Consider the following 25830-nt stretch of genomic DNA (forward strand, 5'->3'; position numbering starts at 1 on the left):
TGCCACAGGACTTAATACTTACATTTATTTACAAAGCACCACCTTGGTTTTTTTTCTCCCGCAACTTTTTGCCTCCGGATGAGAAAGTCCACAGGGCTGTTCTCACCCCAAAGCACGATCGGTTTATTTACTTGTCTTCATACAGAAATCTTGGAACAAGGCTACGAAAGTTCGTCGGAGTTTTAACGCGCAAACATCTCCTGCCTGATACGATCGTTAAAAATACTATGTACAGGGCGAATATGCAAAACAAAATATTACACAGCACGATCATCTTTGTCGGAGAAAATTTTCCGTAAAATGTTTATATTCTCCTGACACATTTTGCTAAATTTGTCCTCTGCTGCAGGTTCAAACTCTGAAATGAAAAAAAAAAAACTATCTACGGTTAAAGAAAGTACTTGATGGAGAGTTTGATATCAGAGGCGATATCCTTCGATTGAACGAGCGCTTTTCGGAATTTTACCCCGTCCTGTAACTTCAAAAGCACTCGCGCCCCGAACAAATTTGAAGGTAGTTGTTGATGGTTGAAAAGAATGAAGATTTCACCAACTTACCCGGTAGCAAGTGAATTTCGTCGAGTTTCTTCACCAATCCCGTCTTCTTCAAAGATACTTTGGCCTAATGAAAGTAAAGTAGTTGAGAGACACGATAAGCTAGCAGTTTGCAGTTTACCTTTGAATCCTCATTCGTGCCCTCCAGAGAGAAAGAACATCCGTAAGATCATCTGTAACACACTCCAAAGCTCCTCGCGCGCCACTTGTTTTTGTTCTTACCGCATTTTGACGTCACCTGTGATTTACAACTGAACAGATGCACAGCAACAAGCGATCTTTCTGTTAACCCTTTACACCCTAAAATCAGTATGCACATTCTCCACACTGTTCTCTTTATAGTCCCTAAGGTGCTGACAAGGAGAATTCATTTAACAATCAAGAGCGTCTTTATTTGTTGATCATTTCCCTAATTCTCATGACGTTAATGTGTAATTCAGGAGTGATACTGTTGGGAGAAATTAGATGTTAGTCACTTCAGGGTTAAAGGGTTAATTCAGTGCTTTTTTTTTCATACTTTTTGGTTTAACAAACTTTCACTATCGTGACATGCAACGTACCTTTTGACAATTGTGCAAAAGTGAGCACAAAGCTGAGAGGCACAGTGCCCTCAAGTAAACGGAATTATCAGTAGTAAATTCCACCAGTAGAGACAGTAGCTTCTCTGCAAAACAGAGGAGATGCCAATCATTTTAATTGTTGTTGGATCCACAGCACCAGTCTCACCCGTAAAGGGGAGGGGGGGGGGGAGAAACAAAAGGACAATCATTTCAAAAAAACAGCATTAACAATAATTTAGTTCGTCATTTGGGAAAATAAGCTCATTAGCTCCTGGTGATATTATCTTAGCCATGACTGGCTGTTGTGATTGCCTTGGTTTTGGTGTAATGTCACTCAATCCAAAAGCACTCTACAATGTCACATGTACCTCGCACGTTGCTGGCCTATTTTGGCAGGAAACGAACAGACAAATGTTTGGCCGTCCACTTGCAAACGTCGTTGGTTATTTCTAAATCAAGATGAAATCTTTGAAAACAGGAGTGTGATGTACGAAAACTTGAGAACGATCACCAACTTAGGTCATTAGTGGTATGGCTCATATGAGTATTTAGTATGACCCTGTTTGGCAGCCTCTTATACCATGGCTAGAACATGTTGCCATAACTTTGCGTTAGCACGTACAAATACTAGGCTAAAAAAGCACTAATGCGAAGATAATAACTCACCGTTCACCAACAGCACAGGCTTGCTGGCGCCATGGAAGCACAAATTTCTCAGAACAAGAAGAGCCTTTTCCTGTAGCTGCCTGTTCTGAGCCATACTTAGCTCTAACAACACTTCTACAACGCCAGGGGTCTTGACCACAACCTGCTGGCCATCGGTAAAGAATGTCACGCTAACGAGTACGTTGAGCCAGCAGAGTGTCACGCCACGAGTAATGGACTTGTGTCTGGGATGGGCACCGCTTTTAATAGGCTTCAGTGAAGCGAATGGTTGGAAAAAGTTCGTCTGCAGAGACAGAGGAAAAAGCATCCAGCCTTATACACCAGTGGTAAATAGGAGTATCATTGCATTGAGTATCATTCAAAATCTTACACTTCAAAAATTCCTTGTAAAGGGTTAGGTCCGCAATTTGTTTTTATCCGAACGTTAGATTTCTCTGCCTCTATAATTTTCTGTAAGTATAACAGCCAGTAGGCGTAGGAGGGATTCAACCACTAACGGGAGTAGCATGAGGACGAGACGGCAGCTCTCGAAAATTGTACGCGCCTTGTAAGCACGAGGTTGTTTTTGAGAAGTACTTGCCCTAATTTCGCTACATTCCTGCCGAGTACAACAGGAAAGGCAGAAATCTATGAGAAGAGAAATTACTACTTGAAAAGCGACTGTAATGGACGACACGACATTACTGCGAGTGACACGTTCCCAGGCCTACCTTCCACAGGACTCCTCTACATTCGGTACTTAAAGCCAGGTTACTAAGCAGATTGAACATGTTCTTTAGAACAGCCAGGTGCATGTCCAATTCGGTACTGGAGCTGTTCTGAAGCTTACTGTTGGTCTTATGAGTCAGTTTAATCAGGCTATGTAGTAATGTGCTTCCACTCTGAACAGAACGGCTAACGTTGCCAAGAACACCTGAACTACCTGCGACGTAGGCTGATGCTGCAAAGACAAACGAAACGATCACAAAAAAAAAGTTTCCGGTGTTTACCTGATCTCTAACTAAAATTGTTATTTAATTAATTCGTCACAAAAATGTACAAATACATCCAGAAAAAAAAAATTATGCTACTGATATAGTTATTCAATCTACACGAGTATTTGATGGGCAATATTTAACCATAGTTGTGTGGTCAATAGGTGGGTTTTATTTTTCATCTATGTGGGCTTTGGATGTGGCTCGTGTATTGCACTTCAGGAGCGTCGTAAAACCGATACCAAAGTTGGCAAATGAGAACAAGTTGAACCAAAGGAAACCGGCTCAGGGTAGAGAAAAAGAAATCAGTCTTACCATGGCAAAAGCGATTTTAGTTTTGCAGTTGATTAGTTCAAAAGGTGGCACGAACTTTCTACACCAACAACAAAACACAGTACAACAAATGAAGTCAAATTTCGGATCACATTTCTCTAAATCATGAGGGCTGTGAAGATGGACGTTATCAAATAAAAGGTGTTTTAGGCGACATGTCACTGGAAAAAAGATGACAAGTTCCCTAACAAGTGTCTAAATGACTCACACCAGGTGATACTGCCCTTGTGGCAAATTGAAAGAGAGCAAACTCACAACGGAAGAGGATAATAGTATCTAGAAATAAATATAGGAGGTTGATATATTCGAAAAAAGTAACTCTTATCAGTTCACAGGAACTATTTACCTTTAGAAAACTGTGCAGTCAGCGTTGATAGCAGACGCAAAACCTCGTTTAGAAGGTGCACCTCAACGGAACACCACGACCAGAGTTTGTGCAGGACATCAACGATTCTGCTTTCTACGCAAGCTCTCTACAGAAGCGAAGGCAAAGAAAGCATACCTTCAGTTTGCATTTCCATATGTGTACATTACAAAGACAAAAACTTTCCCCAACCTCTTCCCAGAATCCTTCAGGGGATTCAATAACTTTTTCCAAAAGAGGTCAAAAACGAAAACCAAAACACCAGAGCCTACTCGCAGGCTAACCAGACGGTGGTAAGAGATCTTAGAGACGGCTATAGACCCCTGTCATCCTGCAACACTTTTACTTAAATGTGAAAGCTCCAGACATATATTTGGTTATCAAGATAAACCTACGGTAACACAACACTGATAGATGCAAACGATTGACAGTCAGGAATTATGTGACTACTAGATACCTTGACTGATGCATTACAGTGAAGAAAGTTTCTGAGTAGTTGAAGCACCTTAATAAGCTCGATCATCAATGGATCCTCCTGAAAAGAAAAAACGGTAAAAAAAAAGCTTGTCTGAACTTTGCGTTCCCTTACTGTAATGATAACTCGAACTTTGCTTTTGAATATCAACTTTAACCGGTGAAACTCAACGCATATCTTCTCGAAACCTCGTGTTACATTTTTAGAACTCGTATTGCGCACGATCGAACTCATGTTACGCGTAGGAGCGAGGCAGTTTCAACACTTACCAAAGATAGCGGAAAAGGAGAAGGCATTATCTGAGGCGAAGTAACGAAGAAAAGAGGGAAGGACACGAAAAAGTGGCAGTCTGTGATGATGGCTCTTTTATCCAAGGGCACGAGGAAGAATGACTCGGTCACTAAACTCGCAGAAAAGGTTTGAACTCATGGGCGCAATTTCGAGGAAAGAAAACAAAAGATCGAGACCACGTTATACAGGAATCTCTGAGGAAAAGAGCTAACACAAAAGGATGGAAGAAAATAAGTTGTGTTTTTGCCGGTAAACAAACCGCTACAGGATGTTTAAGTCATTACCTTCCTTCTCCACGAAGAACCTTTCCCAAGCTGGAGTGAATTCATGTTCATCTGGGCATGAAGATGCTTGACGTGTTCCAGAGTGGTTTCCACAAGCCCAGCTAGATAAACAAAGGAAGCAAGAATGAATCTATGCGGGAGCGAGGCGGATTAGGAGGACTGTTTCAAAAAAACATACTCACGAGTAGTTTACAGGACCCGGATGTTCAAAACCCTTAAAATTTTTTTCAATTCTTCACTATTAAAGAAATATTTGTGAAGTTTACTGCTAGACCGCGTTTTGAGACTTCAAACAGCAGCTAAACTCTCTTAAAATAAATTATCAGGTAAGACTGGTCAATCTCCTCACCTTGCAGAGCAATTCTTTTCGCCGCGTGACTTAAAGCCAATAAAGCACTCAGAACAGCACACACTAACGCCTGCTCCTGATCCGTGGTAAGTGAACTCTGCCGCGAAGGGGCACTGTCGTAGACTTCTAGTAAAACGCTGCAAAGTTCTTGACCAGAAGTTTCACTGCTAGCAGAAAATCCTGGGCCGTATTCACCGTTTTGTTCCCTATGATTTTTCTCATTCTTCACAGCATCCACCAAGTGTTCACTGGTATCGGTATTATCGAGTAATCGAGTAAAATAATTCTTTATTAGAGGTTTATCAGATTTTCCGTTACTCCACCCTCTCCCATTGGGTTGTCGTTTGCCCTCGATGGTCAACTGGAGGCCAAGAAGCTTAAGAAGTAAAATTCTTAGGGAGGATAGGACGGGGGATTTGCTCTCTTCCAATGAATGTTTGGTGACACCTGAAAAAAATTTGTTAAAAAAAGTGATCAGCCATTATATCTTCTCTAATGTCAATGTGCATACCGCTGACAAGGAGTGTTACTTTTTTAACAATCAAGAGCTTCTTTACTTGGTGATCATTCCCTTTATTCTCATGATCGTCACGTGTGATTTAGGGGTGGTTTTGTAAGGGGAAATTAGATGCTAATCACAAAAAGTGATGAAAGGGTTTGGGGAGAATGACTGACGGCGGAGATACACGAAAAAAACGATAAAACAACAGAGCGTTAATTCTATCATGAGCGATGACTGTAAGCAATAATGAGCTTGTATATCATTTCCATTGTAAACAAAAATAGACCGCAACATCTTTCTCAAGAAAAGGCTTCGTAAAAGAAATTTCAAAGGTAAATCAAACGCATGCTTATAACTACGGCATGCATGAAATTAAATGTATTTTCCAAGTTTTTCAACAACACCTGAAGTGTCATGTTTATTTTACTACACGCAGAAAAATAGAATTCCATCTTACTGATTAATAGCCTCCAGTGAGTTAATAGAGTCTCCTCAACAATACTTGGAACTGACAGCTGACCTTGATTCTGCAGCAGTGTGATTAGCAGTTTACAAACATTCTCTCGCACAGTTCTGACGCCAATTTGTAGACTGTTATCTGATATAACAAAGGAAAAGGTTTGACAAATTATTTCCACGCTACTTTTTCATAACTCTGACAAACTCCACACACGGAAGGTTACGTGAGTACCAGAAAACTTGTACGTTTTTTTTCGCCGGAGCATGAACGAGCTTTCCACGTCAAAGGATATTGCGCTCATACAGGCATAAATTGATTGTGGGCAAATCGGAATTGAAATGAGGTTACTGTTCACGTGGAACAAGTTTCGCCGTTGAGCATTTTTTCCATTTCGACATCATAATTTATCTTTTATTAAAGATTTATCTTGTGCTCTTCCATTATCACTAATGGGCCGTAAACGTTTAGAATGCTTTTCGACTGAATGTCATAAAACCAAGACCAAGGTAATCAGAGCTGCCAATCAAAGGAAAGGAAAATACCCTGAGGAGCCAATGAGAACGCGAGTAAACTCAATCACAGAGCAAAGTAAACTAATGCAATTCCGTATCACTTTCAACACTCGATGGAAAGTTACTCTAAGAGAGAGTGCAATCTATTGCTTGATTAACATTAAATAGCAGCTTTGATGTTTTAGTGGGCGTTCAGTTTACCTGTATGAGAAGCATCAAGTGAAAAAAGGAGCATTATCCTGTCAAGAGCTTTGTGGTCTTGCAGCAAAGTGAAGCAAAAGATGGTATTCACTTTGACAACAGTGTGAAGGAAAGACAAGATTTCGCTGTACATGCAAAGTATCTCTTGAATCACTACAGCGGACGCGCAGGACAGCGGGGTGGGTTCTTCCACACAAAGGTAGCCTTGTACCTCCGTGCAATCAATATGACTGCAAACAAACAGCAAAAATATCAAAAAAAATACCATTGTCTATCATTGCCATCTGCGTCTCCATTTACAATGATAAAAAAATTGCGCTACAACGTATAATTCCTACATACTCACTCGATAAAGCTGCTTAGAATCTCTGCCTTGTTCAGAGCTGCGATGATGGGCCCAGGGTTCAGGAGTACCAAATTGTTCACCAGACGTGCCATTGCACCAATGAGCCCCGGTGTTATGGAGGACCTTGTAACTGCTGAGGATGTCCCTGATGGAGCCACCGAGTTGATTGAACTACTTACGCCACCACTAGCGCTGGCACTGGACATACTAAGTGTATGTAAATAAAACGGTAAATAAAGAGTAAATAAAAACATTTTACGTGTTTCTGTTCGAGGTAATCGATTAAGAGCTCAAACTTGGTTTAAACTGGATAACCCGGCCTAAGATTGTAGATTGAGACGTGGTCAGCGCTCCAAGCTTCAACCAATTGAGTCGGCACGGTGAGAGGAGAAAAATTTTAGCGACTAAATTTGCAAGGGAAGTCGCCAATTTGGCGACCTGTGTTGTGCAGTCATGTAGAAAGCGGTAATGTTTTATTGGTGATCACTGGTAATCTCTTAACCTTGATGTCTGATTCAGGGGTGGTATTGTAAGGGGAAATTAGATGCTGGTCACTCTCAGGTTGAAGAGTTGGTCAAAAACAGCAAAACTTAACATGAACCTTCAGCTGAAAAAGCTTTTGTAATGGTGAGCTTTTGCACCGTAAATTTCTATATTTTGTTTCCTACGATGCTGTTTTGGAATAGCAGAGACATTCAGTTCAATTGATGTCAGCCTTCATTTTAATATCCAGCAGAATCACATTTGACTTGAAAAGAAAGAAAATCCAGCAAAAAAATGCCCATGGAGAAGACATACCCACTCGGCAGACCTCTTTCATTAATCAGTGGAACCAAAGAGGTAGGAGTCCTCGATAACTGCGTCTCAGGTGCGGACGAAGGCGCCCCTGACAAGACTGTGCTCGAGGTGTGAGAAGCCACTGAAAACACTCCAGGGCTTGCCTTACCATTTGCAGACTCTGTAGCTAATGTTTGAGCTTCCGAGCTTACACTGCCAGACCGGGTCTGTGACGTTGAGCCAAGAGGCTTGTATGGAAAGTCTGTACCAGTCCCCGACGAAAGAGACACTGTGACAGAGCTCTGACAAGCCTTGGATGTGCCATGCGGTGGAATCAATGGAATTGGACTGCTTGTAAGCATGTTGGAGAACTGTTGGAAAAACTTGAAATGCTCCAGAAGGGAATGAAGATCTTGAATTCCCTTGGAAGGGTTCTAAAAAAGCGAAAAGCTAGAGGTTACTTAATACAGGAGAAGGAAATTTATCAAGAAGCTTAATCTTTGTATTTAAGTTAGTCTGCAACAAATGGAATCGACTTGAAGTGCAGAGATCTGTAGATTCTTAGTTTAAATAAAATAGCCATGCAATACCATCGAAGTTACCTTTCGACTCCAATGTTGAAAGTGTGAAAAAAAAGAATCAAGGATGCTCGCAAAAGTTCGTTTTAAATCTGATTAAGTAGTAAAAAAGTCGTACATCTGAACTGCAGGATATAGGTTTCCACAGAGGAAAGATCTTCACAGTTTTATGCACCATTGACTAGGTTTTTCAAAACAAAGCACCAAATCATTCAGGCTTTAAAAGATTCAACATTTTAATCTAAGAGTGATATAACTATTTTTGCACGTTTGACAAGCAATTCGACCGAACATCTCAATGGGGAAAAAAATGTTCAACGCCACAAAGAAAAGTACTGCTGTTTTCATCACAGAGAGGTAAAACGAAAGGTCAATTTAATACAATGGCAAGAAGACGTTTTAGCAGGCTCTGCAGGTAACTTTTCATGTATACCTTTAGGTCATCTTGTCGTTTCTCTTCAGGGGGGCTCCCTCCAGGTGACAGTCCGCTGACTAAAGTAGTAAGCAACAGAGCCGCCTAAAAAAAGAGACATCTTTATGAGGAAGTTGAATTCGTAACGGATCTACGAAGCCTCCCTCAAGTACAGAAGTGTTAGGTAGTAACTCTAATTTTACTCATTTGGGCCTGGTAACGAATAACTGTATTGATAATCGTTTCAAATATTGTCTGTATTGCAACCAAAGAAACGTATACCATACATTTTTTCTTTGAATCTGGGCAAAAACGTAGAGAAAAAATAATGAATCGATTGGACTCACAGAGAGAGTTATTAAAAACGATTTCCATATTTTGGCTTTGACTGGGAAGTTATCGATCGCAAAAAAAGGTGCCTTCCTCAACGTTACCACGGCAACCAGGCAATGTGAGTGTTGAGTGTTTTGCCCCAGAACACACCTATAATAACCGCAGCCTTGGCTACTCAGCTACCGCGCCTCCATGCGCGCTTACCAATTTTCAATTTTCACACCGATATGTTACAAACCTGCTGCCTGACAAAGCCACATTCCATGTCATCTAGTAAAACAGTAAACACAAAGCTCCACAAGCCTCCTACAAACTTCTGCCCAGCCACTTGTAATTCCTGCTTGCCTTGCTCGCTTTCAGCAAGACTTGTACATACACCAAGGCCCATCCAACGGACGTCCGGCCAGCGGTCTGTCAACAAAGGCACCAGCCATGGTAGGGGCTCATCTTGATGGTCTTGACCACGTGACCATTTTAGGACCCAGGCCTACGAAAAAGAAAAAAAAAAACGGTAATCATCTTTATTTAGGAAACTTTTTCATAAAAGATATGGTTTTCAAAAAGGACCTCCTCATACGAAGCATGCAGTGTGAACTAAGCGTGCATCCATTTAAAGTAGAGGAAAAAATGACAACATCGTAGAGAAGAACCGAGGTCCTGTGAGGATTTCTCGAACCTGAAAACATCTGATTAAGACATCGAATTTCCTGCAAACTGAGAAATTAGGACTTGATAACGAGTCACTGTGTTCATGAAAAGGATACAAGCGGCCTGTATTCTGCTACGATTAGCCACGTCGAAAGTTTCCCGAACGGTGGTGGAGTGAGACAGATAGTAATCTTTAAACGCGATCATCGAAGTAAGTTAGATACTAAACATATTTCCAAGCGAAAGGCAAATAATTTGTCTTTCATTCGCATTTCTTCAGTGTAAAAAAATAAAGAAAAAGAAAACCGCAGTTTCAGCTAATTGTCACGTTATAAAAAGAAACAATGAGATACCTTTTCGGGATCAATAATGGACATCTCGTGTGTAAGGTGCAACAGACACAGGCTGGAATAATAAGTGACACCTTTACCCATAAATGACAAACTGGCACCAAGTCTGCCAGCGTGGAACGCCAGAACCACCTGAAAAACAATACATTAACGCGTCAAGTATAAGTTATTTTAAACAAACTGAAAGAAAGAAATATTTTAAAAATTATTGTCGACACTTTCTCCTCCAAGGCAATGTTCATTTGTTCATTCTTGCGACCATAAGGACAAGGAGTGAGGTGAAATGGCTTTAACGAGGTTCACCAAATTATGCTATTACCCACTGTCAAGTAGATCTGACGAATAACATGAAGATGTAAAAGCAAAATGTCCATTTGTCGAAGTGAAGTCAAAGTCAAAGTTAGCGTCGAATTTGATATCACTAGATGTCGATGTCGAATTTCCTCGCACTAAAAGCATTTTACCTTCATTTATTTTCAGTTCTCACAGACTGCTCATAACATTCCGCTTTACTCATTTTGGTCATTGTAATTATTTGCTTTCGGTTTTAAGATGCTTGATTGGAAACCAATCCAAAAATACTGTACCTGAACCAGTGAAAACATGAGTTGTTTACACAGACTCATTTCTTGGGAGAATTTGCAGTCTGAGCTCCACCGTGGCTGCGAAGTGACATGCACCAAACAAACAAGTGACGTCTCAAGCACGGGCAAATCATAGAACTGTGGGTTGTCTGCTAAATCCAAATTCAGAGCTAAAGCGTAAGCCAGGTCACCAATAAAAATCCTCTCTTTATCCAGTCTCCATTCCTTGGTGTATCGCGACAGACACTTAACCAACGTTACCAGGAAAGATAGGAGATGCTTGCGTAAGGCTCTACATCGGAAAAAGCGGTACAACATTTGACTTATATTCAATAAAGATTAGTGTCGTGCGTTAAGTCGTTAAAACTACGACGAAATAACGTAATGGTGCCAAATCTACTCGCGCGTTCTTAAAGGAATTCTAACAACCACTTCACACATTTTGTTACTCTTAAACCGAAACTTACTAACAAATTGGGGACCTTAAGCAACCAGAACAGAAGGGCCGTGGATGACGTCACTTAAAAGAATGAATTAGTCTTCTTTGGCTAGAATTTCGCTGATGGGTGGACGTGTTTATCGACGCTTAAATTGCTAAATCTCAACTTCAGCATGACGTATTTGAGCGGTGTTGAGTTCTAAATGGAAACTTGACTTATTTTCCGTCGGGGTCTCCCGTCCTACAACCATACAAATTTGAGTGACTTCACGTTGTTGTTTGGAGGACGGCTTAAACAGGTACTAAGTTGTAAAACGCTAGAATTGAGCTGTTGTTCTGCCCTCTGAATCCCTTTATTTTTATGCGTCTTTGCTCCAGTCGCCGTTGTAATTTGCTTAAGGTCATCATTAGGCATAAAACCAGAGTGACGATAGAGTACGGGTGAGCCTGTGATTGGCAATGGTTTCATAAGTTCTTGCAAACCAAACCAAGTAAAATAACTACACTCCATTCGTTATTCCTGTACAATTTCCAATGAGATCCTTGAATGAAACTCTTCACTTCTTGTTCGACCTACGAACACAGTGAAAACCCACAGCCTTCACATTTCACAGTATCAAAAAAAACATCAACAGAGCATACCTTTTTGATTCAGATACTGTTTGCGAGCCAGCAGTACTCGTTTGGACATTTCTCAGCAGCGTCATCTGTGGTCCATCTCTCTGTAAGACTACCCTTGCTACCCAGGCCACCACAGGCTCTGGAGGTTGACGAGGACTGGAAAGGATGATGTCTAACACCTTCAGTACCTCTATGAGCAAGTTATCATCATCGCTGCTGTTTGGCACCACTTGCAGATATCTAATAAAATAAAATGCCGAGAAATAAGTTTTCACCTTTGGAGGCCAATTACGGAGTACAGAGCGATCAAAAGTCACGCATGTGCGAACGTTGTAATGAATAGGTGGCGAACCAAGATGTCTCTCACGAGACACAAGCCAATAAGTCACAGTGCTTGAAAAACGTATAATGTTTGTATATCTCTCAAAAAGTAGCTCATTAAAAAATTAAAACAAAAGCGAATACCTCTACAGGGCAACAAGGGACACGAAATATCAACTGACATAGGCCACTTACTGTTTCACTCCAAAAACAGTGAACATCTAAAACTATGACATGGTAAGAATGTCTAATGCTGGTGGCCCATCAACACGTAAGCAAACCGTTAACTAACTCGTTCTGATTCACAAAATCATAAGCGTCACTTTGTTCAGTTAAAATTTCTTTCGCCTGATTACCTCGCGAGCAGGCCCTCATGATCAGCACTTCGCCAAACGTTTCTTCGCGAAAGGGGAAATTTGATGCCTTGAGCAATGCCAGCCGGTGAGGGGTCTGCAAGGGGTCTGTCACCTCATTATTAGAAACCTCTCCCTGACTTGTCCCCAATCTTCCCACAGGCGGAGGAACGCTCGTCCGGCAGCACTAATGATGAGGGTCTGATCGCACGCTATCTATCGCCTGATTGATTCATTCAACTAATTTATTCTTGTTTTCTCAATATTCCCACCAATAGCGTTGCTCCATTTTCTGCATATAAACCCAGACACAACACACAATTCCTCCGATCGTTCTGACGAAGGGCTAACGCTCGAGACCACAGCCTTTAAACTCTTTACGGTGGCCAATTTACGTTATCAACACAGTTGATAACACCCTGTTATTGTCTTATTGGCTTATTTTCTTCCATACAATTACATTCCACAAGAAACAGTAAATGGTAAACAAAACAAACACAATTCCGTTGTTCAAGCTTTGACAGTAAATTATAAAACATTATTTATACCTCTCAAATGCAGTTTCCCATTTCAAAGTGTACAAGACCTCTACCGCTAGTTTTTGCTTGGCTGTAGGACTCTTATCAGCCAACAAGTGAGCCGTGATGTTACTGAGAGCAATCTTGACGTCATAATGCGAGTTCGCTGTCTCCATACACTGCAGGTGATTACTCAGAGCCATTTGAACATGAGTGCAGCAAAGAAGATCAGCATCAAGAGTTGTCCACTGCAAGGCTTGCCAATACCTATGGGACAATGTTTAAGTGTTCACCAACCTTTTGTTTTTTAGTTACTCTTTCTCTACTATGGACTTTTTTGACTTTGTTGATTCTGACAGCAGACAGGATGCTTACAGTCTGCGGGACAGACGCCATTTTCTCCTGTTTTTTTCTTAGCGAGCGGACGCAAGCGCGAGGCAAGCGCAAGGAGAGCATAAAGGGCGAGTCACGCGCGAGAGGAGCGCGACAGGTGCCAATTGTACTGATCGCACTCTTCCTCTCGCGTGGAACTCACCCTTCGCACACTTTTCACGCTCACCTTGCGCTTACCTCTACTATGTCACCATTTTTGAGACATTTTTTCACGAGTGAATAATATCTTAGTGTAGCTCTGTCTTTTCTACACCAGTTAACTTCGAAAACGCAAAAATTACTGGCGGTAGAGCCGCTTGAATGCATCGCTGGGCAAGTACATAGCGAGGGCTTACATGTGAAGTAACATCATCTTACCCTAATTTTTTATCTAATTGGCTGTTATCTTCCACTCCCTTTACTTTAGACAGGTTGTCAACGTTTTCATGCCAGCCTAGATTCCAGGCCAACCTAAGTCTGGACACGGCTGGTTCTGATTCAAACGCGTCTTTCTCTTCAAGTTCTGGAGACTGGTGAACACTGATAGGAGTGTGGACGGGAGGAGAGAATGGAAATTGAAATCTGTCGCACAAAAAAAGGGAAAAATATGAAAAATAAATGAATGAAGTAATGTCACAAGGTAACTGATGTATTTGGGAGACATATTTAACTTTGCTTTTCAAGCTTTTGAGCGCAGAATATCCGAAATTTCTGAGATCAAAGCCATGAAGCACCTGGTGATGTTCTTACGATCACATCTTTGGTGACATTCAATTTTTTGCAAGCTTAACTTTAGTTCTGGCTAAGATTTTTTAGCGTCTATAAACTTCTTATTAATTCAATCCACAACTTCCCTCGGTAGACTTTACCTTACCTCACTAAACTGAACTAAAAATCAAAAACAAGAACAAACCGTATACATTGTGATTAATAGTTAATTTCTCTCCGTTACAAACTGAGCAAGGTTGCAAAATCTGGGCAAGTCACTCAATCCTGAATTATGGGAGGAGCCATGAGACTTGCGCTGTGAACGCATCGATAGGAACCTAAAGCAGTCAGGACTCCAACCCCGAGGAAGACATTGATTAGATAAAAGAATCGATAATACTAGTCAGTATTTCGCGAATGGCTGGATGTGTTTACCGTCTCTAACGGCGCCACACCTCAACTTCAGCAAAACCTATGAGAGCAGCGTTGAGTTTCAAATGGTCTCATATAATACAAACTTTTGGTGATTTTACACACGAGTAGAGCTATTGTTCTGTCCATGATATCCTTTGTTTAGCCACTTTCTCGTTACTGTTGCCATCATGGTTTGCTTAAGGTCCCTAATTTTGCCAAGGGGATGTACAATGCAACAAACTATTTTATGAACAAACCTTCTGACTAGAGATTTTGGTAAGCTGAAGGGAATCCCACTGCCACTATCGGGCATCACCACTGCAGCCTCGTCAAAGAGAAGAAGAACCATGAGACAAGCAGCCTCGTATTTCACTTGACCACTGAGCTGACACAACAGTGAACACCTGAAGTACAAATTCAAACAGAAATATTATTTGCAACAAATGTACAAAAAGCAGTATTTCCTATGGCTTAACTACACTTAACAACATAATTTAAAGATTTTCACCTTCGCATGCTGCTGTTTACCTTGTTAGTAAAAAAACACTGGACTCCAGCCAAGTGGCCCATGCAGCCGGAGTGTTACTACTCCCTTCCCGTCCCCGGGGATAAGATGCAAGTCCATTGCAAGATTTCCCCCCCCCCTCCCCCCAGCATTTCATCAGGCTTCCCTGATAATTCACAAGGTCTTCAACACGGACCTCCGACCCAGAGTCCAGCACAATAACCATTCTACATCGACCCATTTACCTTGTAATAACAGAATAAGAAGACAATTTCGTTGCTAAACAGCGTCTGCAGCTGGCGCTGTACTCTGCTAACAGTCTAAGGATGGTCACACAGGCTGGTATGAGCTCTACCCTTGGGCAAGGTGTGGTCGAGGAGTGCACAGGGGCATCCTGTTCTACTATTTCTGACAGAATAGACATGCAAACTTCATCTGCATGTTCCTGTAACAGAGGCTCGTGCCACTGAGGATCTGAAAGAAAGGAAGGAAGTTTTAGCTTTGCTTCGTGCTGCAAAACACGGCAAGCCAGTAACGTGGACGTCATTTAACCCTTGAACTGGCAAGTAAATTCTCCCCTCTGGTTGCTACACATTTCCTTATGAATAGGTTGCGAGAATTTGGTGTTACATCAAGAAAACAACTTCTTCCTGATAAATTTGAGTTATCTGGATAGTGTACGGATACTATAGGGGGGAGAGGTTATGAGGTAATCACTTCTAGGAATTAAAGGATTAATGGGGTAAAAATGAGAAGTTATACAATTTTGTCAAGAATTGATTGGCATGCTTTATGGATGCTTTTTCGGTCCATTTCAAAAAAGTGAAAGTGTTGCTCCATTTCTCTCCATTCCTGTCGTATTCACCCTCTCGTAATAAACCAGTCCCGGTCAAAAGGGGACACTATAGTGTCATATCATCAGGAAACACTCTCTTGGCCTCACCTGTAGAGAAGACATCGTAAATTATAAATCACATCTCTGTAATATTCTCTTTCTCACCTAAAGTGAAAGATTAATTCACGGCACTTGCAATACATTTTGAAGTACCGTTTTGCACCTATGGCTTGGTATGTGACAAATAATACATACAGTTAAACACAGGAAATGGTTTATTTGCAGAACATCTTTTTACCTTGCAAAATGATGGCTAGTTGCTGAGCTGAAGATTTCCTCAACCCCACATCTAAAGAAGACGATGACAGTATGGACAACAAATTGAGAATTTCAGTCTTGTCTACACTGGTGTGTGTTGTTGGGGCATGGGCATGTACAGCAGAGGTCAGCTGATCCACCATGAAAAGATCTGCAGCATTGTCTGCCAGAATACCTTGAAATGAACTCTTCCTTCTCTCACTATTAGCTTGATTTGTGAGCTGCCAGACAACAGATTCAAAGGCTTTACTACGCACCTTAGAGTCTTTCACAAACATCAGGCGTAATGCCCCTCTAAATCGCTCTAAGGACGGCAACGTTATTATGTCCCCTTCAGCGGTGACATGTCCTCCTGTAGCACCACGTGAAGCTACAAGCTCCAGTATGCACTGATCCAGAGCAGGATCAACTAGGATTGAGCCTTGCAGCTGGGGTTGGGAGGCAATCAAGCCATCTAAGAGTTTTTTCCAGAGTTCACCGCTCATACTGAGGCGACCAAGAAGTAGGGTGGTAATGAGTTCAACTGCCACGTCACAGACCTACAACAGACATTTCCTAATTCAGAATATGCATAAGTTAAAGAAAGTCTGCACTTAACAAAGTGACCCATCCAGGTAGAACCAACAGTGTATTCCAGTTTTTATTTCACAAAGTGGCTTGGGGTATGTACAGGGTTTGTGCCCTTTTTCCAGAAACAAATTTCAAGCAGGACTTCTCCAGGACTCAGACTGATTTTTCCAAATTTCCATTTGAGCCCTTTCATTCCAAAGATTTCAAAATCATTTCTCCTTTCAATCATACACTTCTTACAATGTAAATTCTGAAAACTTTATTGCTCGTGTTGGGCAGATTTACAGGATTTTCCTGTCTTTTTCCAGGACTGAACGTCAGAATAAAATTGCAGGACTTTGCAGGTTTCCAAGACCCATACAAACCCTGTATATAGTCTTTTGGGTATTGTTACTCTCCCTTGTGATGGAGAATGACTACTCTATCACAGGTTACCTGTCCCTCCCCCTTTTCCCAGCATTTCATAAGGTCCCTCTGTCATTTTTCTGTTACCTTATTGTACTCATGGTTGGAGAGATGCACTGTGAGAGCTTTTGCCCTAGAACACAACAAAATGTCCCAGCCAGGGCTAGAACCCAGCCCTTCAACCCAGAGTTTGGTGCACTAACACTAGATATTTCTTTTCTATAGTGACAAAGTTTTTTCTTTGACAGATTCCCTCACAAGTCCAAACAATGGCATGCCAGTTTTCAAACAATTAGACTTTTAAGGGAAACACTGTCTTCTTTGTCACTTATCCAGACTTACACAACAGTCAAGCACAATATTATTTGTGTTGTAATGGAAAGATAGAATGTTAACAGAACTGACCTTTTCATCTGCATCATAGATTCCAAAACAGCAGATCTGATGTAGTACTGCCCTTTCTAACACAAACAGTGCTTTTTGACAGACCACAGAAAATGGTTCAGTCACATGACTCACACTGCAAGCTTCTTTTACCAGACTCAAGGATATTTTGTAAGCTTGCAGCCTCACTTCAGGACTGGGGTGAGCAAGTAATTGTAGTACTATCTTCTGACACACAGGGATAGCCCTCTCATCTGCCTGACTTGCTGGATTACAGACCCTGCTACAGATTTTTACTGCCTCAGAGATGAATACCATGTGCTTGTGATATGTGACACTAGGCACACAGGCAAGAACAAGGTTAGAAAGCTCATTCAAGGAGTGAGAAAGTTCCTGAAAGAAAAGTTTATATTGGAAATCTTAGCACAAGTAACATCGTATTATAAGATTGACTTGTTTCTCTAATATGGTTGTAAATTCCATCAAGGGCTGAAACATTTTGGCTGCATGCAGAGAGTTCTCTTCAGATGATAAGGTCCACTGGTCACAATTTGTCGTCCAAAGAGAGCTAGCAGCATGTAATAGAAACATAAGCATCAAGTTGAGAAGGAAATACATTGTGAGACATTCAACTAAGATCAAGTCTTGCATAACTATGGTTTTTGTTCTATGACACTCAGTCTTAAAAGGTTCTTGCCTTATGATTGTCAATGTGTTCATCTGAAGAAAGGACTTCATTTGAAATGCATTTATTTGAACAAGGGAACAAAGAAATTACCTTGACTCTGCACATTTTAAGGAATTTGCAAGTGCTAGCCATTGAGTCACAGATTCCTTGAGTGAAAATGCACAGTTCGTGTGAATATGGATCCAGAACAGCAAGGTACTTCATTGCCGCAGGTCGTAAATGAGGGTGGGAGATAACCAAGAGTTCATCCATAGAAAGGAGCCACATCACTGTTATTACCTCAGAAGGAACCACCTTTGATGACTGAAAAATTGTTATTTTTAAAACAAGAAACTAATAACTGGGAACAATGGCATTTACAGACAGCATTGAGACACAATTAGTTAGTTGAATGAGGCCTGAGCAAACAAGGAAACCAAGATTTGCCTTAAAATCAGATACTTTTTCAAATTGATATAATTCCATGACTTTTTATGAACTCTTTGATCAATTGTTATTTCAAGAACAACAGCCATACTTCAAAACTACAGGCCTTTACAGCTGACAGAATAAACATGAACCTAAAATGTGCTGTTACAATGAGTAATGAGTATCAAGAGCTGCTTATATCTGACTCTCCTAAAATAAATCTAGTGAGAAATGCAGAGAAAAATCAGGGAAAATCACAAAATCTGTCTTTCATCAAGTTTTATTTCTGGGTCATCTCTCAGCACTGAGAAGGTCACTCAGTGCTACATTCTTAGTCACTATCATCAGAAAATTATTATGTGTAATGAATCTGCCCCTTATGCATTATAGGTTTGTATTCCAGTTAAATCCAACATTAGCAAGGCTGTGCTCTAAGAAACATTGAAGGAAGTCCAGCGCTCTGAAATTGTGAGATTCAGGGTATCCAGCATAATTATGCCTTTTTATGAAAAAACTAACATGCCCTAGTCACCCAGGGAAAAAAGTAAGGCCCCAGGGGCCACTGTGTGCCACTAGATCACAGCTCTGGAAAGGAGGAATGAGGGTTTCAAAAGGTACAGTACTTTTTAGATCTTTGGAAAGATTTAGACCTCTCCACAAATCCTCCTGCACAGTTTGTTGAAAGGTGGTACACAGTGGTCCTGAGCATATCTGCCTTGAGTAGAAAGAGGTGTTCATAGCAAAACTACTTGGAGGTTTCTTTAACTTTAAACAATTACTACAAAACTTTATCAGTGGGAAGTAGCTATAGTGTACTTACTATTTCTAGAGGCACTAAGCTATCTAGGAACCGCAACAGAAATGTCGCCAGATTTACAACTGTCATTCGATGTATTGGTAGTGTGTGCTTTAGTGGCTTGGAGTCCTTTTGTTTGTCTTTCCCTTCATCCAGGCCAAGCCTTCCATAATATTTGATATGATGCACAATACTCTGACCCAAACTCTTCATTATATTTACGAGAGAACTAGCCTGGGAAAGAAAAAAACATTCAGATAAATAGCAAATTTGTCATGCTTAGTATAATTAAAGACTTAAAACACTCAGACAGTTATACTGACTGACACAGTTCAAAGTAAAACATAATCCTTGTGGCCCTTGATGAGTAGGAGGACAAGTAAGATGCTGTAATTGATTCGTGTCATGCTCTTATACTGTTTTAAACATACTGTACAACTGAACCTTCCTAATAGCAGACATTTTGCATGTGTAGAGCTTCCAAAAGATCATTTCCCCTTCCTCTTTAAAAAAACCCACTTTAATTTTTTGATCCACATCTCCTGTGATGGGACATTTCTCTGAGAAGTTTCATTTCAACTAACTTAGAAAAATCCAGGCCTATATATGTAGAGAAACAATTTAAAAGTGACAATATTAGGTGCTTTACCAATCATTTTTTTTGGAAAATATTTAATTAAAATCAACTTTCCTTTACTACCAAACAGAATTAGCAACTTACCATCAGAGAATTCAACTTTGTTCCACGTCTCCAAAGATCAACTGGAAGAACTTTCATCATCAAACTCAACACTTTGTGTGACAAGCTCACAGCTGATTCAATTATGGCTGAATCCATGCACAGGTATCCCTTAAATATGGGAACAACTTTAGAGAGCAAAATTATACAAAACTCCTCCAAGGACAGCTGGTTGAACTGCAAGGCTTCCGTGACCATCTCATCTTCATCTTCATCACTTGCCTGAGACGCTTTGTTGTCAGACACATCAGAACTGGATTGATCATCACTGAAAGCAAAGGAACATGAGGTTGAGACCTTTGATCCAATTTTTACCATCAAGAAGCCATAAAGTACATCATTCAGTAATGCATCAATCAGAGATACATAATCTGAACTGAGTAGAGAGCTGAATTAAATTATTTTGAATTATGTTGCAAACATGGCATGTTTTAAAGAAACAAGCCCTTCTACAATGGCAAATAAAGGGGGTAAATTTTTAGAGAAACTGTGGTGCAGCATCAGTGGGGAAGTATAACAAGATAATATTGTTTCATCAACTGAGTTGATAAATAAAATAATGTAAGTTGGCCACTAGAAAAAGTTTCAAAGCTGATGTTCTGAGTGTTAGCTTGAGAGCAAACACTTGAAACTTCAGCTTTGAAACTCTTTATAATAGCCAATTTACATTTAACAACTAAGTTGATAAAACCAAATTAATTTCTCAGGAGGGTCTGAGGAAATGATTCCAGGGAAAAATTTAAAATTTAAAACTCTCTGTGATGTGACTTCCAGCATTGTGGACATATTTGAGTAACCTTTCTTAGCCAGACATTGATGTTAGAATCAGCTCAAAAATACATATTATCTGTCTTTGGTCTCAACTTGTAATTAGCCCGCGCAAAATGGTCTGACAGCTGGTAGGTTTCCACCATCTTCTGCCTCCTAATGACAACCATGCGTCAATGTTATTTGAATTCTCAGACTGGTAAAATGATGGTTTTGCTGTGAATCTATACATTTAAGTCAAATGAATGCTCAATGCAAATTACAAACTCCCCTATTTCACATGTAGCTCATGTTGTAGAATACTAACTATATATAAACTAAAACAGAGGCCATCAAGATCTCTCTATCTTAAAAAATACTGTATGTGTGTCTAATGTATCCTTGTGCATGCAGACACACCTGTCAACTCCCCCATCTACAGTTTCTCTTACATTTGACACCTGTTGATCGGTACCTTGGTTCTTTGTTTCCATTGACAAAGAAATATGCCTGTATTTCCAACAATCTGTCATGAAAGCAGGGAGAGATTAATTCTGATAAAGTTAAAGCAGTAGTTTTTGTCACTTGCCTGACATTAATGAAACTGCTGATAACTTCATCACAAATTAGAAAGTGTCTTGATATTTGCAGGCAAGTCAAGAATTTAAAGAAAGCGACAAAACTTTTGAGTCTGTAAAACATGTTTCGACAGAAACTTCTTTCATCTTCAGTTAATTATTGTACAAAGCATTGAAAGTTGAATTATATAGTAAGTAGAACAATGCTAATTAAGATGAATAATGACAACAGCTATATAATTCAACTTTCAATGCTTGGTGCAGTAATTAACTGAAGATGACAGAAGTTTCTGTTGAAACATGTTTTACAACTCAAAAGTTTTGTCACTTTCTTTAAAAAATTAGAAAGTGGAAATAACAAAATAACCCAAAAGGGAATGAGGCAAATGATAGAAAAGATTAAAAAAATCCTAACCTTAAGTATGAACATCATGATGAAATTTATAGGAAATTTATAGATAAAGTGTTCCATATGCAAAACTCCTCTTTAATGAAGACAAAACAGAACAAAGTGCCAAACCTTGTTCAGGACAGAAAAGCACAAGATCACACACTGCCATGAGCCGTACAAGGACATGATGGTTCAGGTCACACAGACAGCGTATGGCACCAAGTGTAAGAGAAGCTTCATCACCAACATTGCTCTTCTCCTCCAACAGTTCTAGAAGAGACTTCAGTTGATAATACAAAAACAAATTAAAATAAAAACTTAAGCATCCATTGTGTTCATTTTTAAGTCTCTCAAAGAACACAAAGCACAAATGTCTGATTTAGTAATATAATAATTTGCTGCTATAAATAATCCATTTGAAATACTGAAGTGTCAAATCTATTTTATCCACTGGTTAAATTGTTATCCTAACCAGTAGATAAGTGTTTACAAAAACATACTACGCAATCCAGTGGATAACAGTTTAACCATAGAATAACGCCAACCAGCCTTCCAACAACCATTTTCTCTAAATAAGGGCTAATGCTTGAAACCTCAGTTTTCAACCTCTTTACAGTGACCAATTTACATCATCAACTCATTTGATTACACCAATTTATCTTCGTTGTTATACTCCCCCAATGATGTAGCACCACAGTTTTATTTAATTACAAACTTATCCCCTTTATTTGAACAACCAACACCTGAAACTAACCCTTTAACTTCTACAGGTGACCAAGACAGAATTTCTCCTCACAATATCAATACAATATCAACCAGATAAGAGATGAGAATAAAGAAAAATATCAATTTAGGGATAATTAGTTGACCCAATATTAAATTCTCTTAATTAACATTATAAGAATTGAATAGTAGACAGTTAGGAGAATTACAAATTTGGTCTGGGTGTTAGAGTGTTAAACTGAATCTCTTAAAATGTCAACTTACTCAGGATGCCGTATAAACACTCAGGAGGTTAAGGAGTGACAGATTTTCTTGTTACCTGAAGCACGCTTGGCCTGTGTAAGAAGATCTCAGCAGGGAAATCCTTAAACAGAACATCCCTCAGAAACTCACAAGACTTAGACACTAAGGAAGAGCTTCTACTCTGTAAACGGCTGGCTGTCACAGACAAAATGTGTCTGTCACTGGCTGACAAAGGTAACCAAGGAACAAAGGTCAGGCTTGACTTGTTGTCACTAAAGGTTCCTGAAAATTAAAGCAAATTTAGTGTAATGTGGGTAAAAGAATACTACAGATTAACTTTTATTCATAAGCATCTATAACGCTCAACAGCAAAGGATTGAGCACTCTGCAAACTATTTTCTGTATGGAATATATTGGTCAAGACATAGATCAAGGTAAAGACCTCTACCTGATAAGTTTGAATTACGGTCAACTCGCCGACGGACCAACTCGCCAACTCGCCGACGTATAAAATCGAGTAGAGACGTTGGCGAGTTGGTCGTCAATCCAATACAACTTATTAGAAGTTAAACATACAGAAAATTAAACAATATTTAGTAAAAAAAACACTGGTGAACATTGTTTTTGAGGGGTACTATACCTGTGGTTTGTTTACTTGATGAGGATTCTGAGTGCGTCTCACTTTGTAGAGGAATGATTGCTTTCTGAGTCATGCCACCCTGTTTCTCAAAATATCCACTGACTGGGCTGATAGATGACAAAAAGGCTCTACTACCCTCAGGGTGAGGGTTAGTACTTGTTGACTGGGTGCTGAGAGGTAAGGCTGCAGTATGACCTATGAATGGAGTTTCATACAAACTGTTGTCATTATGAAGGTCTCCAAGGCACTTGACAAATTATTGATTATTTTGCTAAAAAATCTGTCATCAGGTCTACGAGACAAGTGCAACCCCTAATTTATTGTCCTATCAAATTTTCTCAAGTCCTACCAAGCTTCAAAGGTGCTGTTGTTCTGACTCAAAGCAAGACAAACCTTTATTAGGCCTGAAATCTGACAGATTTTTTTCAATGAATAAACCATGATTTGAAGTAAGACATCAATCAAGAAATTTTATCTCGCTTTTTCAATCTGAGTCCCTCATTGCAAGTAGGAACTGCTACTGTTTGAGTCAAATGAATTAAAGGAAGAAAAAAAGGAAGAATATAGGCAATAATATCATGATACATGTAGGTGATTTTCTTTCACTTTTTTTTCTCCACTACCTTCATTTTTCCTTCTGCTATTTCCTTTCTTCCATCTATACACTTCCAGTTCTATCTCCCAGCCCAATTAAACCAATCTGATAAATGTGTACAGGATGTCTACTGATTACTGTCGGTTCAAATATTTTTTGCACTCACCAAGGGACTGCCGATACTCATCACGATCCACAGATGTTTGAGTTTGATCCACTGGCCCAGGGTACTGCTCCTTGTACAGGCACTGTTGACTGTGATCCACAGCATCCTCTTGCGGCAAGCTCAGTAGCTGATGTATTACATTATCAACACTTTGGTGTAATTCAGGATCAACATCTTGCCTTAAGTGTGATAGAAATTCTACTGCTCTAAGACTTAGCAGGCCCTCTGCTCCAGAAACAGGCTGATGAAAACATTCAAATAAAGAAACTTGAATTACCATAAAGCATGAAAATATTATTGGTTTTTATTTTTTGCAGGTTTCTTGAATAGTCCTGATCTGCAGAAATGTATTATCTCTAGTCAAATGAACAAAAAATCTGCTTGCAAAGCAAGTTAGTAACTAATAATTTTGGACGCTATCAATACTCATAACAACAGTTGCTCACTTGTAACTGCAATATGAACCCAATGGGTAAAATAGACAGAATTTCTCCTCACAATGTTAATACAATATCAAGAAGACAAGTGTCGAGAATAAAGAAAAATATCAATAAGAGGACTATTAGTTGATCCAATATCAAATTCCCTGAACTAACATCATGAGAATTATATGGCAGACAGTAAAAAGAATTACAAATACAGAGCTTGGATACTGGCATTGCACTTTATCAATGAATTGAAACTACCAGTAAATGCTTCAGCCACCTAGTGCTGTAAACTCACCCTCGACAAAATTTCAAGAATTCCCAGCACCTCCTTTTTGAGGGGTGGCTTTGGAAAGTTGAACCATTCTAAAAGATTAATCAGCAACTGCCTCTCTTGAACCAGATCAGCTGGACAAACCAACTTGTGCTCTAGCTTAAATAAAATGTTCTTCAGTGCTCTCACACGGATTTCTTCTACATGATGACCTATCAACATGTTGCAGAGTGATCTCATAATGAATAACAGCAATTTTAAGGACATCTAGGACAGTATAAGACTGAAATTTTACAATAACAGAATAAACAGAGAATGCCTTACTAAGACCACGATTGAACTTGAATTTAACAACTACAGTATTGTACGCTACAAGCTTGATATTTCTAATTAGCAAATGGATTCCATGTTGCCATGAGTCTGTTCAGTAATAGATCACATATGACATCAAAATGTGGTAGTAGCAACAAAGAGGAACACGAAGTGTAACTGAGTTTGTCATTGATGTTATTACCACAATTGTTGTCGCTTGTGATCTATTACTTTACACTTCCACAGCAACATGGAATCTGTTTGTTTTATATAATAACAAAGCAAAAAGTTGTTCATGGTGATAAATCAAAATGCGTGTACATTTATAATTCAGCTTATTTTTTTTATCACCTAAGTTACAGTTATTGAAAGTAAGCAAAGCGTGAATTGACTATCAGTGATGCTTCTGATATCTGTATGTGATTATCACACACAGAAATCGGAGGCAATTGATCTAGTTTTTTAAACATAAACCGAAGTGACCTAACTAAGGCTGAACTCAAACACAAGTTAAATGTAGGCTTCACTGCTCACTTTCTTACCAAGTTTTGCGATGAACGACTGCAACACGACACTGCCAGCAGGTATGACAGCTTGTTCTGTTCTTACGCGTAGCTTACTTCCATCGTCCATAATTATCAATATGTCCAAGAGCTACAATAGATATTCTTCCAACTATCATCTTTACAAAATCAATAAAGATATTAGGGAGCCTTTTGTTTGAAAAACTATAACAAAACTTCGAAAATGGCGCTCAATTTACACTTTTTGTCAGCGGTTTCATTATAT

General features: G+C 39.7%; 1 protein-coding gene across 1 annotated transcript; it reads right to left on the minus strand.

Annotated features, from left to right (window-relative positions):
• Positions 1-10: 10 nt before the first annotated feature.
• LOC113679455 (rotatin) lies at positions 11-25812 on the minus strand. The gene is made up of 34 exons (XM_027196411.2): positions 25584-25812; positions 24754-24941; positions 24031-24271; positions 23270-23464; positions 22706-22911; positions 21793-21943; positions 21115-21220; positions 19930-20215; positions 19233-19442; positions 18095-18307; positions 17338-17709; positions 15938-16496; positions 15050-15278; positions 14557-14703; positions 13556-13759; positions 12836-13072; positions 11635-11853; positions 10557-10845; positions 9973-10101; positions 9210-9458; positions 8660-8743; positions 7670-8082; positions 6872-7078; positions 6526-6755; positions 5810-5950; positions 4851-5297; positions 4502-4602; positions 3909-3986; positions 3434-3560; positions 2491-2720; positions 1781-2063; positions 1115-1218; positions 558-621; positions 11-358 (listed from the first exon to the last, which is right to left on the minus strand). Exons 1-34 carry the CDS (start codon positions 25672-25674, stop codon positions 258-260), a joined length of 7131 nt encoding a protein of 2376 aa, XP_027052212.2. The 5' UTR covers positions 25675-25812; the 3' UTR covers positions 11-257.
• Between the last annotated feature and the right edge of the window lie 18 nt (positions 25813-25830).

Source organism: Pocillopora damicornis, chromosome 3 (assembly GCF_964200805.1).
Source record: "Pocillopora damicornis chromosome 3, jaPocDami1.2, whole genome shotgun sequence".
Lineage (NCBI taxonomy): Eukaryota > Metazoa > Cnidaria > Anthozoa > Scleractinia > Pocilloporidae > Pocillopora > Pocillopora damicornis.

Coding starts and splice junctions, on each gene's coding strand:
- LOC113679455 (XM_027196411.2), bottom strand. CDS start 25,674: ATGGACGATGGAAGTAAGCTACGCGTAAGAACAGAACAAGCTGTCATA. Junction 8,744..9,209: donor GTGGCTTTGTCAGGCAGCAG/GTTTGTAACATA, acceptor CTCTTTTTTTAG/GCGGCTCTGTTGCTTACTAC. Junction 622..1,114: donor TTTTGCACAATTGTCAAAAG/GTACGTTGCATG, acceptor TACTTTCATTAG/GCCAAAGTATCTTTGAAGAA.